A 22,092-nucleotide genomic window follows, 5' to 3' on the forward strand; every position below is an offset into this window, starting at 1 on the left:
ACAATATAAAAAAGGATTATACACCATAAAGAAGTGAAGTCAATCCCAGGAGTACAAAGTTGGCTCAGTTTATGAAAATGAATGTCATATATCATATTAATAAAGGGATAAACCCACATGATCTTCTCAACATATGTAAGAAAGCCATTTAATAAAATCTAGCTCCCTTTCCCAATTAAAAAAAAAAGTTGACAATCTTGTAATAAAAGAGAAGGAATTTTCTGAACTAATAAAGAGTATATACAAACCGACAGTAACATCATTTTAATGGTGAAGTGCTGAAAACCCCCTCTAAATCCCTAAAGTTCTCAGTAATTCTGTTCAACATCCAGTGCACGAAAGTGAAAAGTGAAAAGTTAAAGTGAAGTCGCTCGGTCGTGTCCGACTCTTCGCGACCCCATGGACTGCAGCCTACCAGGCTCCTCCATCCATGGGATTTTCCAGGCAAGAGTACTGGAGTGGAGTGCCACTGCCTTCTCTGTTAGTCGTGCCCAACTCTTTGCGACCCAGAGACTGCAGCCTGCCAGGCTCTTCTGTCCATGGGATTTTCCAGGCAAGGATACTGGAGTGGTTTACCATTTCCTTAGGCTGCCAAATACCATTAAGCAGAGTTCCATGTTCTATACAGTAAGTCCTTGTTGGTTATCCATTTTAAATATAGCAATGTGTACATGAACATCCCAAACTCTTTATGATTCTATTTCTTCATCTTTAAAATGCAGGTAACATTATTTATGTCATAGAGCTGTTAAGAAAATTAAAGGAACTAATATATGCAAAAAACAAAGGACTTCTTCAAATAGAGCCTGGCAGGTAGGAAGTGCTATATCTAGGTGTTAGTTCTTATTATGCACGGAGTGTTAAAGAGAACATAAAAGAAGTACCTATCGCATGGGTAGGGCAGTGGAAAAGGCTTAAAGAATGCCTCAAATTAGTTCTGAAGCATAGGCAGGGACTAACATGGTATAGTTAAAAGGGAAGGAATATTCAACAATGTAAAGAATATACACAAAAGTATGCAGATATCAAGAATTTAAATTACTCTATAAGTAAGCTGCAGTATCATCTGAAGCAAATGAAATTCAAATGCAGACAATTCCAGCAGCCCGTGTATTAGGTATTCTTTTTTTTTTTTAAGAGCTCCTTTAGAGACAACTTAATTAGAAATTTTCTGTGAGAATAAGTTTAGCATTATATAATTTAGATAATATTCATTAACACGTTAAAAATACCATCGTTGAAATCCTGATCTAGCTGGAAGGTTAGGTAAAATGGATCTCACTTTTATTATTGAAGCAGTATAATCAGTAGACATAGATCTTTATGGTATACATATTTTGTTGTCTCTTCTGCTGCTTATACTCAACTCATGTGAGAGAAAAGGGGAGAATGCAATTTTTATAAACAGACACTTGAGGAAGACTGGCGGAGGCAAACAATGTAATTCATAGCAACAATGAAATACGTATTCACTTCAATGCTGAGTGAATAAAATTATCATGAGAATTGATGCATGACAATGACTTGACAATTTCTTATTCTTTCTCATCACACCAATTCTTAAGATGATAGCTGTCATGCAAACGAGCAAGGATCACTACAGCACTGAGATAACCATGCATGACCCAACTTTTCTTCCTTTTGGAAGATGAAACCTGAATTCTTAGAATAAACACTGAATAGATATTTCAGAGATAGGTTACATAATTCACTTCTGAAAAATATATTTACTACTTGTCTCTAGAAGTTTAGAAAGGTATTGACATAGTCATTTGAAAATTCAAAGATGTAGGAACAGTAGTTCTGTATGATTTACGTAACTTCTATAATATTTTAACCAACATCATATGAACTATATCATACTTTACTTTCAGAATTGTATATAATGCTGTATCTGAAAGAAAACCAGATGTTAAGGTGACCTTGAAGTTTTAAGTTACTTTTTGCTAATGCAGTAGCTTTGGCATAATTACAAAAAACATAAAACCAGTTCTATATATAATACCTAAAAACAAGTATAAGTAAAAATATGAAAACTAGAGAAATGCTTCTGACATACATATTACTTTCTAGAGTTACAAAGGAGTATGTTAATGAATTAAGAACCATTAAAGATTACAGATAGTGTTACCAGCCAGCATTTAGGGCACACTTATTCTCAGTTATTTTAATCTCCATGGAGCCCTGAAGATTATCATTTGCATTTTGTTGTATGGCTGAGACTTAGAGCTAGTTAAATAACTTCAAGTTATACTTGGGGCAAAAATGAGCATTGAATCCTTGTTTGTCTGACTTCCCACCAGCCATGGGGAACATGTTGGAAAAGAGAGAACTATCTGAGGAGAATACTTGGAGAAATTTTCTTAGGGGTCCTTTTGAGTCTTGGCTGAGGAATAGGTCATACAACATACAGAGAAATTCTGCAACGCTGGACAAAGAATGACAAAAAGCATATCAATCCCCAATTTTTTTAACTAAAAAGGTAAACTTTTATTTCACAACTATGTTATAATTCACTTTCTAAGAAGATATGTACTGGACACAGTTAAAAATATTAGACTTTTGAGACAAGTTTCTAGTACTGGGAAGATCTTATTGAACAAAGACTTTATTTAAAAGGATATATGAAAAGCATGTATTTACCTTTTAATTATGTAGTAATAAACATTTAGGTGCACAAATATATAAAGTAGGGTACTCCCACACATCTTGCTATGTCAGTGTTCTAAATGTTGCCTTGACCTCTCAAAAGGTTCGGCCTTTCATTAGGGAGATGCATATTCAGTTGTCACTTCTAAGCTCCCATAGCATGTTGATGTTGTTGGTGTTTTACAGTGACATAAATTGATACTGGGCAAACAGGTGAGAAAAAAAAAAGTCACAGGAAGTAGTCCTTTCTTACATCTTAGAAATCTTCCCAATTAGGAGGGAAAGCTACTGTTCTGAATTAAAGTGTAATCATTAGATTTCAGTTTACAAAGGAAATACATTTTGAGAAAACCTTGTCTGCTTTCCCAGTCCCTCTCCAAGAGCCAAGGCCTCAGATGGCAGCCTTACCAATGAGAAAGATAGGCCTCAGGCATGATTTGAAGTTTTTCAAAATCACAGTAACAGGTTTTGACCAATGGGGGACCATTCGTCAAGTCACTATCCATTGCATTACGCAGGACTCTAGGGTGGTCTGAAATGAGAAAAGTTACCTCCAAAAAGTACCCAACATGGGAATAGCTTACTCCTCTGTCAGCTTCTAGAACACAAACAGCTATTAAAAGTCAGCTCCCTCTGGGAGGTGGGAGGCAGTCAAGGAGAGAACCACCATATTGCATGGAGGCCCCAGAAATGGAAAAGTTGGTCAAGGAAAGGAAGGCAAATGCATACTCTTCCAGAATACACCCCTTGGGTTTTTTAATGATCAGACGAAATACAAAGAGGTTTGGATTTTAAGGTATCTCTTCACAGCATCTCCATGTAAACTGTGTACTAATTATTTTAACCTGGAAACAAAAAAACCATCATGCTGAAAAGGGAATTTGTGGTTCTTGGATGTTTTAAAATTTTAAGCAAAGAATTTCAGGTTCTCTATGTGATGGGAATTAGCACGAGGATATGCACTTTACATATTTTAGATTTTGGGGGGTAGGTTTGAAGGTGTTTCTTTTTTCCTTTTCTCTTTTTTATTTTTAACTATCGCTCATGGCATGAAATGGGAAAATGAGATGTTCAAACTAATTTTTTCCATTGATTCTTATGTAGACTAATGTACTCTGCAGTTCAATTAAAAATAACAAGCTGTTGTGTTGTTCTGAGCCAAATATAATCTCTAAGACTGTGGTCAATAAAGAGCTCAAGAAAATAAAGTATTGAGGCTGAATGGTCTGAAGTCTACTGGGGAATAAAGAAGCAACTGATTAGCAATAGAAAGCAAAGTCTTTTGATTTTTTAAAAGTCAAGGAGAATAAAAAAGTGATCACTCATAAAGAACAAAGACTTTGAAAAATATCTCTCACCTTTGTTTAATGAGTCCTTTCAAAGTTTAAGAATGACCTTTGGTCTTCAGCCCCAAAACTAAGATGATTTACTATACATGCGATATTACATTTGGGATTACTCCTGGAGTATCTGCTGAGGAATGTAAAAATAAAAGGATCAATGATCAATGTTTTGTCACTCTAAGTGACATTAGCTCCATCCAATGAAGCATGTCATGGGGGTAAGTATTATGACTAGTTTTACACTAAACATTCCATTCTATTATGTAATAAAAAATGATGATGGGAAAAAGAGTTGCATACATCTTTACATTTTTCCATAAATTATGGGTGAAGTGAAAGTAGCTCAGTAGTCCATGGAATTCTCCAGGCCAGAATACTGGAGTGGGTAGACTTTCTCTTCTCCAGGGGATCTTCCCAAACCAGAGATTGAACCCAGGTCTCCCGTATTGCAGGCAAATTCTTTACCAGTTGAGCCACAAGGGAAGCCCAAGAATACTGGAGTGGGTAGCCTATTCCTTCTCCAGTGGATCTTCCTGACCCAGGAATCGAACCAAGGTCTCCTGCATTGCAGGTGGATTCTTTTCTAACTGAGCTGTCAGGGAAGCCCAAATTATGGGTATATCCCTCTAATTCCTTAATATGGTCCCCATAATTAATTCCATACTGTAGTCCATATCTACAGACCTGGTAAGCTAGCACAGAATCTATTTTTATATGCTTTTTATTAATTTAAATAATCCTTCAGTAATCCATTATACCCTTACTAATTTTTGAAACATAGAATATGGTCTTTATCACTTTAAGCTGAGACTTCTCTACATTGTGTAGATCCACACAGATTTGTTTCTTGCTTTTAAATATCAGCACATTTCTGTTTTCTACTTTTCTGTTTCTGCCCTCTATGCAGGAAATCGTTTCTTTAAGTTTCCCACTGTGGTTCATGATAAAATCAAAAGAAAAAATGTATATCCTTCAGAAAGCATTCAGCTCACTGGAAATAGAAAAACCTGTCACCTTATTCTTAAAACCTTAGATCAGGCAGGTCAGTGGCAGAAATAGTGAGTACAGTTTCAGCAAAGGGTATAGAGTGGGATTACCCAAATTATTATATACCTTGTTATCTACAGATGAATTTTAAGGGAAAGACTATCTTCTTGCATGAAAAAGGCTTGGTACTGTTGGGAGGAAAACTTTTCTTCTACCTCCTTAGGTTCGTATGTTTGGGGGCCTGTGAATTAAATGACAACGGGAGAAAGTCAAGGTTTATTTACATGTGCACATGCAATCTCATGAGAGTGGAGCCTTCATGAATCAGATTAGTGCCCTCACAAGATGAGACATGAGAAAGATGATCTCTCTGCTCTCTGCCCTGTGAGGCAGAGAAAGCAAGCTCTCATCAAACCCTGGATCTATTGGCACATTTATCTTGGACTTTCCAGGCTTCACAACTGTGAGAAATAAGTGTTCGATGTTTAAGCCACCCAGTCTATAGTAATTTGTTATAGCAGTCCGAATTGACTAAGACACCCACACATATACTCATGAATAGTTTTGTACATTTTCTTCCCATTAAGCAAAATATATATGACTATCTTTAATGTAAACAATATCTTTTATACAACAGATATAATCAATATTTTTTTATCATCTGCTTGATGAATTATCTTTACAGTTGCCTCAAACTTCCATTAATTTGTTCAGGGTTGTACATAATTCCCAGAATGCCAACTGAAATTCAACATTTTCATGTCCCATTTACTGAAATATGTTGGAATGCAAATGAAAGTAATGTTTTTACAGTAATATTTTGAATCTTTAAGACAAACAAAAACTAACTCCAACCTTTAAAATGTTCTTGGCTTTTTTAAATAAACCCTTCTATGGCCTGATTCTGAGCAAATAACCATGTAACAGGGCACTGAGACACTGGAAATGACAGCTGAATATGCTGTGTCTCAGTCTATCATAGAGATTTTTAAAAAAGCAATCCCTAATTGTTGGGCATTTAGTTTGTTTTCAACTTCTCATTAGAGAAGTTGCAATTAGTTTTCTTTTAGCTACATACCTATGTTCATTTATTATTACTTTCTTAGTTGTAAAGTTACCAAAAGAAATAACACAAAAATTTCCAAATGTTTGCTTTCCTACCATGAATTTGTTTGCTTAAAGGTTGTACCAATTTTAATTCACATAAGTAGTGTATAAGAAAGTCTGCTTCCTTATATGATTAAAAATTAACATTCTTTTTCTTCTTTGCCAATCCAATGAGCTATAAATAACTCCTCTTTTTTGAAATTTCTATTTCTCAAGGGTGTATTCAGAGAACAAAAGTAAATAATTCACCCTTAGTGTTTGGTATTGAACTTTCTCCTTTTAAAATTCTAGCTTTAAAGATTATGATGATTTTAATGATTGTTATTTCTTCTGCTAAATATTATTTATCTTTTAACCGATTATGTCAATCACAAATATGCAGGGTAAAAAGAAAGTGCACATTTTCTTTCTTTCTTTCAAATTTAATATTTGAATGTATTAATTTTGCATTCAATGCAGTAGGTTTGTTCAAAATATTACCTTTGATTCTGTATTGAACATTCGCCCTAAGGACTTTGGTCTATTGATTGAAAGTTTTAATCCCTCTGATAAAATTATGTTGCATACGCCAAATGAAAAACATTCAGGGAGAATCTCAGGAGTCCATACACTTTTAAAGGCTGAGGTTGCCGCTTAGAATTTCCAGAAGTATGGCATAGCGTCCTATCAATTCTCACTAAGTACTAATAACTGCACATCTGATGTATCAGTGAATCCCATCAGCTCTACCTTCAAAAATTACCCAGAATCCAATTACTTCACATCAAATTCAGCTTACTGCCTAACTCACTGGCTTATTGCAAAGGATTCCTAACTACTCTCCTAGCTTCTATCCTTGGCCCTTCTAGCTTTCTGTCAATAGCAACTAATAACTGTCTTGAAAACTGTTAAATCATAGCAGATCACACACCCCCTCTGCTCAGAGCCCATCAGACTGCCCATCTCAGTCAAAGTAAGAGCTAAAGTCATCACAGGGGCTTAAAAGTACCGTTGAAGCTCCACTGGACACACACCTATTATCTCTCAGATATTTCCTATCTGACTCTAGCTTCCTCAGTTCCTACCACGCCAGTGTCCCTTCTATCTCTCAGTCATGTCAGAGAGATTCCTGCTGACACATTTATACTTACTCTCTTTTCAGTCCGAAAGGTTTTTCTAAAGAGGCTCTTCCTAACTGAAGGTGCAACAGTTTCTCACATGCTCTTTGTCCTCAGTATTTATTTAATTTTCTCCCCACAGTTTTTATCATCACCTGATATAACATAAACAGTACTTATTTTGTGTATTGTCCATCACTCCCGTTAGCATGTAAGTCTAGAAGGACAGAGACATCTGTTTATTGTTTGCTTTGTTCATTGTTGTGCTCTTAGTATAGCATTGCTTAGCATTAACACTCTTGAATGACAATAGATATATGAATTTCTGCTGTTTTTCTGTAATAATATTATTCTAGATAGATATACCACTAACCTTAAGCATTTCAAGTTTAACTTTTTATTGTATTCTCATATTTAATTAACTTCATTTTATATTTATTAAACATCCTTATGTCCTGACATAGACTGTCTTATCATAAAGCTCTGCTGACAGTACTGACAATACTGACAGTACTGTTATTGACAGTATTTTTATAGGACTATGATTGTATTAACCGGAGTGTTTGTAAACATTATCATCATTTTGAAGTCAGATGTTACCAGGTTCTTGAGTTAAATATTTTGTAGAATTCTGACATTTGGTGAAGCCAATCACTTTTTGCAGCTGCAATATTCTGTATCTCAAAACATACTTTTGATAGTTTTATTTGACATGACTGCACTTACAAAGTATTCTGTACTAGTAAACTGTTGACAATATTTATGGAATAGAATTGACTCTTGTATGTGGCTGTGCCCTTGTAAGGTTCAGGTAAGTGTTGAATTTTAGCAAAATAATGAAGACAGGACCAAACAAACAGTAAGTATTATCCAGCACTTATATTCAGAAAGCAAACCAAAAGTCTAATATTTCTAAGATTATATATGATAATCTTCTGGCCTATAAAATCTAAGCCTCCTAAAATGTATTTTCAAATGCCTGCAAGGGAAAACCAATAAATGAAAACTAATGTACTCAGGATTGTTGTGATCACTCATTGTCCTTGATAACCTTGTATTTCCAATTACAGCATCTTATGTTTCTTTCAGATTCTCATAGAAACAAATGAAACATATTTTTTGGTTTTGCCACCCTCCATTAAGTCACTAAAATATAGCCATTTCATGATTTGAAAGGAATGTATAAAATCAAACATGTTATTGTGAAAATGAATTACCTTGCATACCAATAGCTTTAACTTTATGTTCAATTTAAAATTACTTTTTCACTTATATAATTGCTTACAAAATAGGAGTCAGAAATAATATGTAAGGTATGGTTTTAGGAAGTTGCAGTGAGTAAATATTTTTATTTACTGATATCATTTATAATTTGAATCTTATTGTCTGATAAATATATTTAAGCAAAGATAATATATTGTCTGATAAATATATTTAAGCAAAAATTCTATTAGTGCAATATTTTCTAAATCTTTGTTCCTGCATAAAATCCTTCTGTGGAAGCCCTTTGAAAAATGTTTTCATTCCATATCCCTGTGACCTGGTTTTCTTCTCTCCATGCAACTCAGATGTTTTTGTCTTTACAACACCTAGATTGTTTATTCCTCTTCTGATGTTTTTTATTTTTGTTTTCCTGTCCTGGTGTTTCAATATCTTTTTAATAACCAACTCCATACCTTTTGCCTTTTTAAACTTATAGTAGTTTCTAATATTTTGTATATGGTCTATAAAAATAATGAGATTTTTCCAAGAAGAATGATAGTCATTAATTCTGCATATATCATAGTGGAATGTGTCACCCCTAAGCAAAATATAAGCTCACACTGTGCACGAAGACAGTGCGTGTTTGCTTCAGCCAGGAGCATTGTTTATGGGGAGAAGTTTTTAAACAGGTCATTAAGAAATATTCTCATTCTCTAGTTAATGTCTTTGAGCTGCATATGTGAGCAGAATAGTAAGGAATTTCCAGTGACTAATTTCAAGTTTTGACCATCCCAGTATTTGTGAAGTCATGCGTATTTTAACTTCTATAAAGCTCTCAGTAAAGCCTTCACAGTAGAGCTTGTCACTTACACCTATGAAAAATGTCAGATGCTTTTTCCAAACTCTATCATTAGCAAACAGTATCGCATAGCTATTAAAATATGAGGATTTAACAACAAAGTCTGCAAGTTGCAAACATTGTTGTAAATCAACTAAGCAATTAGTGTGAGATTTTTTAAGTGATTGAATATAAGTTCAGAATTATAAAGTTATTATCTAATAACCTAACAAGTGATGTGAATAAGTCCTTGCTAATATGAAAATTGTCAACGACAGAAACCCATTTTTCTATAAGCAGGTCTATGGATCCTCATGCTGACACTTTAAGATTGATAAACTACAGGCATTCAGTGAAAGTGTCATTTGTTCCAATTACTGAAGATTGTGTTTAGAGATTCTTTCATCCAAATGATCAGCAAATCGAAGTCTGCAATTTGTTTTCATTTAATAGGCAGCCACATTTTTACCAATTTAGACTCAGTCCTATTAATACTCTGAAACTAATTGCTGGCAAATGAATTTTAAAGACAGGGTTTTATAATTTCTTTTTTTCCTTCTTCTGTCCCTGTAATAGAAGATTCCAACCCACCTGACGTATACAGCTTTCAAATCTATGTTTAACAGGCGTGGGCCATAATTCCCTGTCATCTGTATGGTTACAAAGGACGCTTATTCCCCACTCTGTCACAATCCATTCTACACTGTTCTCTCAAAGTTACTTTCTGATTATGCTGTTTCCTTTCCACAAAGTTCTGGTTCCCTGACAAATAAAAGACAGTAACCTTAATATGGCTTCAACATCCTCCATTATCTTCTCCCACTTAATGTACTTTATTTTTCTTTATATTATGACACCCATACACACAAAAAAAGTTTAAACCATTAATTAATTCATAGTAAAGTAATATCCAGATAACCACTGCTCAGAACGAAAGATAGAATATTGTCATTATCTACAAGAGGCAGTTATCCTGGTGCATCTTTCTTATCACACCCTCTGCAGCATCCCAGAGCAGCCAAAGCGGATTCCTTCCTTGATTTTCTTTATAGTGTCTCCACCTATTTAAGGTGTGACTCCTTAAACACATAGTTATTTCACCAGGTTTTTGAATGTTACAAAAAATGAACCAAGCTGTTCCTTGGAATATGGTTTTTTTTCACTCATCATGATTCTTGTAAAGGTCCATTCATGTTATTGGGTATCACTCTAATTTCTTCAGTTTTAAGCCGTTTAATACTGCATTGTATTAATATACCACAGTGTATTCACTTTTCCATGTTGATGTACATTCGGATTTTTAGATTATTCCTCAGTTCAGTTCAGTCATCAGTCGTGTCAGACTCTTAGCAACCCCATGGACTGCAGCAAACCAGGCATCCTCGTCCATCACCAACTGCTGGAGTTTACTCAAACTCATGTCCATTGAGTCGGTGATGCCACCCAACCATCTTATCCTCTTTTGTCCCCTTCTCCTCCTGCCTTCAATCTTTCCTAGCATCCGGGTCTTTTCCAATGAGTCAGTTCTTTGCATCAGGTGGCCAAAGTATTGGAGTTTCAGCTTCAGCATCAGTCCTTCCGATGAATATTCAGGACTGATCTCCTTTAGGATGGACTCGTTGGATCTCCTTGTAGTCCAAGGGAATCTCAAGAGTCTTCTCCAACACCACAGTGCAAAAGCATCAATTCTTCGGTGCTCAGCCTTCTTTATAGTCCAACTCTCACATCCATACATGACTACTGGAGAAACTATAGCTTTGACCAGATGGACCTTTGTAGGCAAAGTAATGTCTTTGCTTTTTAATATGCTGTCTAGGTTGGTCATAACTTTTCTTCCAAGGAGCAAGCATCTTTTAATTTAAAGGTGCAGTCACCATCTGCAGTGATTTTGGAGCCCCAAAAAATGAAGTCTGTCACTGTTTCCATTGCTTCTCCATCTCTTTGCCATGAAGTGATGGGACAGATGCCATGATCTTAGTTTTCTGAATGTTGGGCTTTAAGCCAACTTTTCACTCTCCTCATTTATTTACATCAAGAGGCTCTTTAGTTCCTCTTCACTTTCTGCCATAAGGGTGGTGTCATCTGCATATCTGAGGTTATTGATATTTCTCTCGGCAATCTTGATTCCAGCTTGTGCTTCATCCAGCCCAGCGTTTCTCATGATGTACTCTGCATATAAGTTAAATAAGCAGGGTGACAATATATTGCCTTGACCTACTCCTTTCCCAATTTGAACCAGTCTGTTATTCCATGTCCAGTTCTAACTGTTGCTTCCTGACCTGCATACAGGTTTCTCAAGAGGTAGGTCAGGTGGTAGTCTGGTATTTCCATCTCTTTCAGAATTTTCCACAGTTTCTTGTGACCCACACAGTCAAAGGCTTTGGCATAGTCAATAAAGCAGATGTTTTCTGGACTCTCTTGCTTTTTTGATGATCCAGCAGATGTTGGCAATTTGATCTCTGGTTCCTCTGCCTTTTCTAAAACCAGCTTGAACATCTGGAAGTTCACGGTTTACGTATTGCTGAAGCCTGGCTTGGAGAATTTTGAGCATTACTATACTAGCGTGTGAGATGAGTTCAATTGTGCGGTAGTTTGAGCATTCTTTGGCATTGCCTTTCTTTGAGGTTGGAATGAAAACTGACCTTTTCCAGTCCTGTGGCCACTGCTGAGTTCACAGCATCATCTCTTAGGATTTTCAATAGGTCAATTGGAATGCCATCACCTCCACTAGCTTTTTTTGTAGTGATGCTTCCTAAGGCCCACTTGACTTCCCATTCCAGGATGTCTGGCTCTAGGTGAGTGATCACACTATTGTGATTATCTGGGTCATGAAGATCTTTTTTGTATAGTTCTTCTGTGTGTTCTTGCCACCCCTTCTTAACATCTGCTGTTTCTGTTAGGTCCATACCATTTCTGTCCTTTATTGTGCCCATCTTTGCATGAAATGTTCCCTTGATATCTCTAATTTTCTTGAAGAGATCTCTAGTCTTTCCCATTCTATTGTTTTCCTCTATTTCTTTGCATTGATCACTGAGGAAGGCTTTCTTATCTCTCCTTGCTATTCTTTGGAGCTCTCATTCAAATGGGCATATCTTTCCTTTTCTCCTTTGCCTTTCGCTTTGCTTCTCTTCACAGCTATTTGTAAGGCTTCCTCAGACAACCATTTTGCCTTTTTTCATTTCTTTTTCTTGGGGATGGTCTTGATCCCTGCTTCCTGTAGTATGTCACAAACCTCCATCCATTGTTCTTCAGGCACTCTGTCTATCAGATCTAGTCCCTTGAATCTATTTGTCACTTCCACTGTAAATTGTAAGGGGTTTGATTAAGCTCATACCTGAATGGTCTAGTGGTTTTCCCTACACTTTCATATTAAGTCTGAATTTGGCAATAAGGAGTTCATGGTCTGAGATTATTTCTAGATTTGGGCTACTTCATACAATACTGCTATAAACATTCTTGGGGATATATTTTGGTGCCCAACATTCTGTAGTGTTCATATTCAGAGTGAAATTGCTAGAACATAGCTGCCCATATCTTCATACAAGGCAATTTTTTATGTAGCACTCAAAATCACGCAAAATTTACTTGCATATAAGTATTTTCAGTCTCCACTAGATATGTGAAAATGTTTTTCAAAGTGGTTGCACCAATTTAAACATCCATCAAAAGTTATGTTAACTCCTATTTCTTCATATCCTTAAACTATTTGGGATTATCATACTAATATCGTCATATTTCTTTCTGCTTCTCATCTCTTACCCCTCCCTTCTTTTTCAATTTTCTGTTTTTTTATCCCTTTGTGCCCTGGATATTAATTCTAATCTGTAACAGGTCACTAATTCTCTATTCATCTGTTCCAGTTATGCTGATAAACTCAGTCATTTAGTTACTAACTCTGGTCATTGTCTTTTCTAATTCTTAAATTTCTGTTTAGTTCTTTTTAATTTTAACAATGACACTTTCTTTAGTTTTGTATTTCCTGCCAAAAGAGTTTTCTCTTATTTCCTTAAAAATAGTAAACAAAATGTTTATAATATGCATTTGAAAGTTTCAGCATTTAACTTCTTGAAAAGTTCTGTTTCTGTTATATATTATTTCTGCTGCTTCTATATATGAAATAGAATTTCCTTTTACCTAATTGGAGAAGGGAATGGCCAACCCACTCCAGTATTCTTTCCTGGAGAATTCCATGGACAGAGGAGCCTGGCAAGGCCTCAGTCCATGGGCTCACAGATTTCAGAAACGACTGAATAATTAACACTTTACATGATATCTTTAACTTTTGCTTTGGACAGAATATTCAACCAATTGTTTGAAGGGACAATGTAAGACCTAAAATGAAAATACTTTTTTCCCAGAGAATTTTTTTTTTTTTCTGTCAGGAATCTGGAGTCTATGTCTCACACCAACTTAACTTGCTTTAAAATATGAAACAAATTATGATATCTTATATTTTAATCTACTCATTGGAAATTTTGAGGTCCAAAGAGATAAAGTTGAAGTAAGATGAGCTATGACAATGCCTTTGTCTTCTGTAACTTATTGTGTGATTTTGAGTTGAAACTTTTGCTTCTAATTTTTCTTATCTGTTAAAATAGTGCATGCCTGTAACCCCCAGCATAGTAATTTTCCTTTTTTGTTAATATCTATTTGGCAAGGCCAAAGTCTTAGTTGTGGCAAGTGGAATCTTAGACCTTTAGTTGTGGCATGCGGAATCTAGTTCCCTGACCAGGAATCCAACCTTAGCCCCCTGCATTGGGAGCATGGAGCCTTAGCCACTGGACCACTATGGAACTCCCTATTTCCATTATTTTTACAATTTCCTTTGTATTGCTCTGGTCTTCTGTTCATGCCAGTCATGGTGTGTGATACTCAAGTTTTGCTTTATGTTTTTTGAGTACATAGCTTTTCCAATACTAGGTTATAATTGTTTTGAAGATGGTGTCCATGACTTTTTACCAATATCTCTCACTATATTGAATGTAGTAATTTGATTCAGTAACTGCTTAATGCATGTTAAATGGATGAGTCAATAAGTGAATAAATTTTGGAAATAGGTACATAGATAAAAGTAATTAACCCAAGCTCAGTATTGCCATAGAGAAGGAGCAGGTATCTTTTCTATTATTGGTCCCAGAGTTTCAGTTGAATTTCTGTTGCTATGTTTACTGTATTGGCTGATTGTCCTCATAAAACACAACTAGTCTGAGGTAGGATTTATGCATAGCAATCCAAATGTGTATTAGAGCTTAAAAACAAAGCTTAAGAACATTAATCTAGAGGATAATGATAAAATGTAATAAAGTTTATTTAGGATGTAAAATTAAAAAGCATGTTCATCAATAATCCATCAACTTTCTTTAAAAAACCCTTAGTATAGTCATTTTTATTCTGTATCTTTAATCATTTGTAGCTGATGTTGCTAGGAACAGATTTTGACAGCAAACTTCTGAAAGGGATCCATTTGCCTAGGGATTTACTTATAAAGTTGATTAAAAATATTTTCTAGGGGTAAATTCAGCATACTAAGCAAATATGACACAACTTAGCATATTAAACAATTGTGCTAAAGATATGTTAATAGAATTGAAAAGACTCGCTATTTCATATGAAAGCATACATTGGGGTATTATTTTTGCCACCTAGAACAGTTAGCTTTGCATTATAATTAGTCCTCCTAATTTTCCAAACGTCACCTTAAAGACTGGTTTTCTGTTTCCTGGTGATTAAATTGCTGCTGAACCTAAGAGATTTGTTAGATTTTAAGTCCATGGATAAATAAAGAATATGTATGGTCAAAATTATTGGTAGAGGCCCAATAAGATCTTTTATGAAGCATCTTTCCATTAGTTTGTCAATGGATAGATGTTCAAAATGTAGCAATGAATGAGATGTGTATAAGGAAATAAGTACATGCTCTCTGTTGCCAGCATGCACAACATAATATAAATAATCAATGCCCAATTAATGATAGAATTTCCTGATCTTATTTTCATGCTCTCTGAATATGATCTTTATTTTGGAATTTCTTTGACCTATTCTGAATGACTTTGTGACTTCAGGTCACAGATACATTGTGCAATGCATCATCATTAACTAGGTCTGTGTTTTGTCCAAACAACCAAATGACCAGTGATAAATTTTGCTATATTAGCTGGAAGTTTTAATTTGGAATCAAGAAAATGTTCTGTATTTTATGCATAGTATTAAAGGATTTGTTTAATTTTTACTTTTTATTTAGTTGATATCATTTATATTAAACAAGTCAGAATTGTTAAAAATGTTCATTCATTCTCAAAGTTTCCAACCTATTGATATATATCAATCTATTTCTGTTCATTAGCATCAAATACTGGTAAAACCAAAAAAAAATATCTGGAGCTTAACAACAATAAGAAATTGAGGTTTTCTTTCTTTCTATTTTTTTTACGTTTTAGAACAGTAGAGAGTCAGTGAGAGTCTTCTATAGCATTTCAAATGTCAAGGACATATTTTTCTGTGTTATTTCTCTATTATGTGTGAGCTAAGATAGTTACCAGAGCTTCCAGCTGTTATGTGTTCATTCCAGCTAGAAGAAGTAGAAAGGACACAAAAACAGTTGCACAAAGCGCCCTGGTTACATCATACTTCTCCGAACTGGTCACATGGTCTCACTTTGCCTAAAGAGAGATTGTAGATTGTCTATATTCTCAACTGCTGATTTGAAAATAGATATGTATAATTAATGAAGAACAATTCATTGTTCTCACTACTGGGGAACAAATAGCAGTCATCTCCTTCATCTACCTGCTCATTTACTGATTTATTTTGCTCTAAGATAAGTTACAAACAGTTAAACAAGACCATTTTTTAAATAAAAAGTATCAGCAATTTGGAAAACAAAGATTTTTTGAAAATTACAAATACCACAATGTCAACATAGTCATAGATGAGCATCATGGTCTCCTGGGTATCTAAAGTGAAATAGGATATCTTAATAATTATTTACTTTATTTTCATTATTTTAAAAAAGGCGTTACTGAAGCAAAATTAAGCTCTCTTGCCTCTGGACAATATAAAAACTTATCTCAAGGTAATATTTATGGAGAACTGAATGTTATGGTGGGCAATATTCCTATCATAGATGCAGCTGATTTTATAAGGCACTGACTTAGTGTCTTTGAGTAAGAGCCAAACGCCAAGTATTATTTTACAACTCAGTGAAGTCTATTTTATGAGTTCTTAAGGTTACAATCCTTAGGTATTCTGGCTTAGATGGAGGATAGATGATAACCTGCCCACAGGACTAGGTAGATATATACACTGTGGACGGTTATCTGTAAATATTACTGTTGCTGAAAGTTTTCTGAACAAGTTTAGGAAATTAAGAAATAGATTATCTAATTTTCTGTAGTCTGCCAGCATGTGTCAGACCAATTTAGTGCTTGTAACACTAGGTGCTCTAAAAAGTGAAAGGGGACCATTTGTTAACTGTAACAGCACAACAATGCAAAAAGATGAAAGAGGTTGAAATGGAAACCAATTTGCTAAATTTACTAAATTACACAGATTACCAAAAAGGTAAGTGAATTTCTCATAACAGTAGTGGAGAAACTACTTTTGCAATGAAATATGTGTTTATATCCAAGTTTCAAAATTACTTAGCAAATAACTCCCAGTAAATGTGATATTATAAATTTTAGCTAAATTGTAAGTTCTTAGAATTTTTGTATCTTTTCAAAACAATTTGTGTCTATTATATCTCTTAAAATATTTTTGTGTATTTTGACAAATACAGACAATAACTACCCAAGGATAGAAACAATAAATTCATGGTTTCCTAAATATGATTTTATTATTGATGAATCTTAGGTTTCTCCTGAAATGGCAAGAGATATGAATTTATGGTTTCTGAAGTTTTGTAATCACATCTAATTTTTTGATATGGTAATAATTAAATGAGAGATGACAAGAAACTGGGTGATTAAACATTGTTTGATAAAATGATGCATTAATAACACATAAGTTTTATTTCAAAGTTATTCTCTCACAGTGCAAAATCAATTTTAGACTGTAAGCTGAATTCTTTGAAGAATTAATCTTTGCTTTGAAGGACCAATATAGATTGACACCAACGATTTCTTTTAATTCCATGTAGGAAGAACCTTTTGTAATGGTGTCTGAAAATGTCCTGGGTAAGCCGAAAAAATACCAAGGCTTCTCCATTGATGTTCTGGATGCCTTATCCAACTACCTGGGTTTTAACTATGAAATTTATGTTGCACCGGATCACAAGTATGGAAGTCCACAAGAAGATGGAACATGGAATGGCTTGGTAGGAGAACTAGTGTTTAAGGTAAGCATTTGTTTGTTTATCACATATCTAAAGTGACTATAATCCTTGGAAGCTAATTTCATTTAAAATAAGTGTAAGGCAAGGTGGTGGTGTTGAATTCAAGTCTCAGCCAGTACTATTTCATGAACTTTGTGGAAAGAAAAATTGATGACAATACAAACCTAAATTTCAAAATATGTCCTATAATAGAAAAATATTTAGCACAAGGATTTACCTTTACCAAAGCTATACTCCAAACATATTATCACTGTTTGGTACGTGATGAAGTCACAATGCCTCTTCCAAACACAGTTCATGTCATTGTGTTCTTTTAAAACACAAGTTGAAGAAATAAGTAAGATTCTGATCACTTAGGAACTGATCATTTCATTTTTGGATCTAAAGAAGGTAAATCTACTGTTACTTATATTTTTCTCCTTGTTCTTACAATTCTCAGAGAAGTGTTTTAAATTCCCCCATTACTTTATCCTTGTTCCTGTCAGTTTTTGCTTCCTTTTTGGGAGCCCTATTATTAAGTGCACCACATTTTTAAATATTATGCTTTCGTAATGAGTTGAATAGTCATATTTAGGTCTATAAATTACTATGTGATTTCTGTGTATCTCATTTTTCTCTCTGTTCCTTCATTTCTGGCCTTCCTGTGGGTTAGCTGATTTTTTGTGTGTTTGATTTTATTTCTCTTTTAGCTTCTTATTTGCATTTATTTGGTTTTTGTTTGTTTGTCTGTGGTTAGTCTAGGATAGTAATGTGCATTCTTAACTTATCACATTTTATGTAGATTAAAATCATATCATTTCTCATTTAAAAAGTAATAAATGTACAACAATATAATTCCATTTATATTCACCATAGCCTTTGTGTTATTGTGGTTATATATTTATATTTGATGAACTCCAAAGTAAAATTTTATACTTTTTTATTTAAACAATCAATTGACTTTCAAAGGTATAAAGGGAAGGGAGACAGTGTCTAATATTTTAACTATTTTTCCTCTATTTCTGGGGCATTTTATTCCTTTCTATACATATGAGCTTCTAACTGGTATCACTTACTTCAACCTGAAGAAATTCCCTTTAGAATGTCTTGAAGTCCAGTCCTACAAGTGGCATGTACTCTTTACATTAGCTTACCTTAAAATTTCTTTGTTTAGCCTCATTTTTGTATAATATTATTAGCATACAACAAATTCTGAGTTGACAGGATTATTTTTGCTAGGTACTTTTTGTCTTAGTGTTTTCAAATATTTCAAACAGTGACACTGCTAATTTTGATTTATGTTTGACAAGAGCACTGAGTCTCAGAACACAGTCACTTATAATCAAATTATCTTTTACTTTATACTTTTTTATTGTCTGAGAAGAATACTGTAGGTGAAATATTATTATTATTCATAAAATCAAGGCTGGTGATTTTAAAGCAAGAGTAACTTTTTATTTCAAAAATCAAAGCAAAATTATCATTCAGTAATATTTCATACAATAATAAATGATTTCATTTCATTTCTTTCCCAGCATCAGGGTCTTTTCCAATGAGTCAGTTCTTCACATCAGATGTTCTTCATAATAATTTGCTTTTATTTGCATGTAAGAGCATATTATTATATGATAATATAAAGATCAGCAGGGTCCTTTCACAAAGTAAAAATTCAGGTTTAAAAAAGCTGACTGACAAATGTGTGGTTTTTTAGCTGGAAAAACTATAAATGTATTTACTGCAATTAGAACTATTAACCTAATCTGTCAGATCATAGACTTTCAAGGGACTTGTGATCCATGCTGTTACTGTGTACTTTTATTTGGACCCCCCACCCCAAGCTTGGGCCTCCCTGGTGGCTCAGAGGGTAAAGAAACTGCCTGCAATGCTGGAGACCTGGGTTCAATCCCTGGGTCAGGAAGATCCCCTGGAGGAGGAAATGGCAACCCACTCCAATATTCTTGCATGTAGTATCCCATGGACTGTAGCCCACCAGGCTCCTCTGTCCATGGGGTCGCAAAGAGTCAGACACGACTGGGCGACTAACACTATTTACTGCAATTAGATTTTTACTTTCTTCAAAAAGATATTTAACCATTCTGACTAGGCTTTAAGAAATACTTATTAAGTAGGTGAAAGAGGAGAAGCCTATGTAAGAGTTTGCTGGAACAGGTGGTGAGATGGGAAGAAAACTGAGAGTGTGGTACAGGAAGAGAACATTTTCACGAGGAGAGGACAGTCAGCATTACAGGATGACTAAGATAATGTTATACTGAGGATTCATAGAGTTCTTTTTAACTGTCTTCTATTACCAATAGAGAAGTATGCTCTAATTTTAAGCAACTTAAAAATGTCAATTCAAATATACAAACAGTCATGCAGTAAAAATATCATAAAGTAATTTAGATTATTCAAGACTCATCATATTAAAATTTTATCTGGCTTATACACACATCATATTAAAATTTTATCAGGTTTATTTACCCCTGTAGAGCAAAATACCACTATTGAATTGGCATAGTAATGTATGACAGAGCTCCAGAAAAGTGAGCTTATTATTGCTATATATATATTTACTAGTGTATACATTTTTCATGGATCTAAGTATGTTTTAAATAACAGTAAATACTGCCATTGAATACCTCTATACATGGCATAAGACTTATGAAATTAACAAGGTTGTCTGCCTTCCTAAGGGGAAACCAAAATTAAAAGAATGTTTTCTAGAGTCTTTGTCATGATGATTATGGAAAAATACATTAAAAATGATCCAGAGAGGGAACATGGGAAATTTCTGAGTTCATATGATTGTTCAACAGTGATTTCCAAGGCTGGCACCGAGACATCAGGTTGGGATGAACTCATATTAAAGGGACTTTCCACTATAACTGGATGTCAGGAATCATGTATGTACATAATCAAGTATGTACATAATTCTTAAACTGGAAAATACCACCAAAGAGAGCAAGGAATTGCCTAAATGTACATATAGAATTGATTTAAAAACTGACAGTGTTGCAAAGTCTCCTCTATTCCTTATCTGTATCACTACTTTTATAACTTTCTGCAATTAATACGCTCTTAAAATTTATGAGAACACAGATCTGGCCAAAAGATGTTTCAATGTGAAATAGATAAATTAGAGATATGTTCTGTTCAGTATAGGAGAAATTGTTATGTGTGAGTTAATGTGACTGCTGCTGCTCCTGCTGCTACTAAGTCGCTTCAGTCGTGTCCGACTCTGTGCGACCCCATAGACGGCAGCCCACCAGGCTCCGCCGTCCCTGGGATTCTCCAGGCAAGAACACTGGAATGGGTTGCCACTTCCTTCTCCAATGCATGAAGGTGAAAAGTGAAAGTGAAGTCGCTCAGTCGTGTCCGACTCTTCGCGACCCCATGGACTGCAGCCTGTGACTGATAAATTATTTTCTCTGGTGTAAAAGAACAAAAGTGAGAAGAACACAGAGACCTTGATACTATAACAAGTATATCAAGTTTAGGATGGAAGTACAAAAGATTAAGAAAACAATGAAGAAGGACTATGAGTTAGACAGCTGTGTATTCTAGTTGTTAGTTCTTTTTTTGGTTAGCATTTTTAAAGTCTAATGAATCAATATATTGTGTACTAAGATAATGATGACTCAATCCAGAAGAAATATTTTACACCTGAAACATTATGGTCACAGGTTGTTCAACAGAGATTGACTTTGAATATATACTTTTTGTACAAAGGCATAATTTTGTAAGCAAAAAAAGACTTTTAAGCATGCCTTTATTTTATATTTGGATAAAAATGTTGTGAAGGTCATGTGGAATATAAACATAGTTCAAAGATGACATGATATAAATATCCCCATCTGTTAGAGAAAAGTGGGGTTCAAATCACTATAAAATTTAGATTCTAATGGGTACATTTTAAAGAATGATTTTGACAACTTTATTTTACATTATCAGCATTTACACCTCAACTCATTTAAGTCAGGAAAATAGAAACCACTCTTGGAATTTCAAAGAGGAGAGATTTAATCACAGGGATTGATTACAAAGTCATGGGAAGGAATGAAAACACAAAAGAGAAGATGTAAAATGCAAGTATCAGGAGCTGGTAATGCTCCAGTTGATTGTGTATCTCCCAAAGAGGTACCCCTCAACCAGGGCTGGAATTACCAAAACGATGCTGCCCAAGCAGTGAAGATGAAAATGTCCATAATCAAGGTTGAGATATACTGGATGAACTCGGCAAGGAAATTTAGTGAGATAAAGAAAACTGAAAATGTTCAAGGAAGTATGGTCATGACTTGGGAGATAGAACTGAATAAAATTTTGGGAAAAGTAATCAGAATATGAATAGGAGGTGGAAAAACAGGTAAAGTCTAAGTGAAAACATGAAAGAACTAGTAGAACGGAAAGAGGTTGCCAGAGACTGAAATATAGAAGTTCTAGGGATGGAATGTATTAACAGAAGCTGACCTTGTGGGTCACAGTAGAAATATTATAGGAGACAAAAGGAATTAGAGTTTAAAATGGCCCCCAATTGGGTAAGGTAGGGAGAGACAAATG

At 34.6% G+C, this 22,092-nt stretch overlaps 1 protein-coding gene across 4 annotated transcripts in view; it reads left to right on the forward strand.

Annotated features, from left to right (window-relative positions):
• Window positions 1–22,092, forward strand: part of GRID2 (glutamate ionotropic receptor delta type subunit 2) — a 1,592,807-nt gene that overhangs the window by 1,171,558 nt on the left and 399,157 nt on the right. For all 4 annotated transcript variants that reach the window (XM_081594858.1, XM_081594839.1, XM_081594831.1 and 1 more), the window contains one exon: window positions 17,362–17,559. In XM_081594858.1, the coding sequence (XP_081450984.1) occupies window positions 17,362–17,559 (198 nt within the window). The remainder of the gene's footprint in view (window positions 1–17,361; window positions 17,560–22,092) is intronic.

Source organism: Giraffa tippelskirchi, chromosome 1, assembly GCF_054371585.1.
Source record: "Giraffa tippelskirchi isolate mGirTip1 chromosome 1, T2T-mGirTip1v1.2.pri, whole genome shotgun sequence".
NCBI lineage: Eukaryota > Metazoa > Chordata > Mammalia > Artiodactyla > Giraffidae > Giraffa > Giraffa tippelskirchi.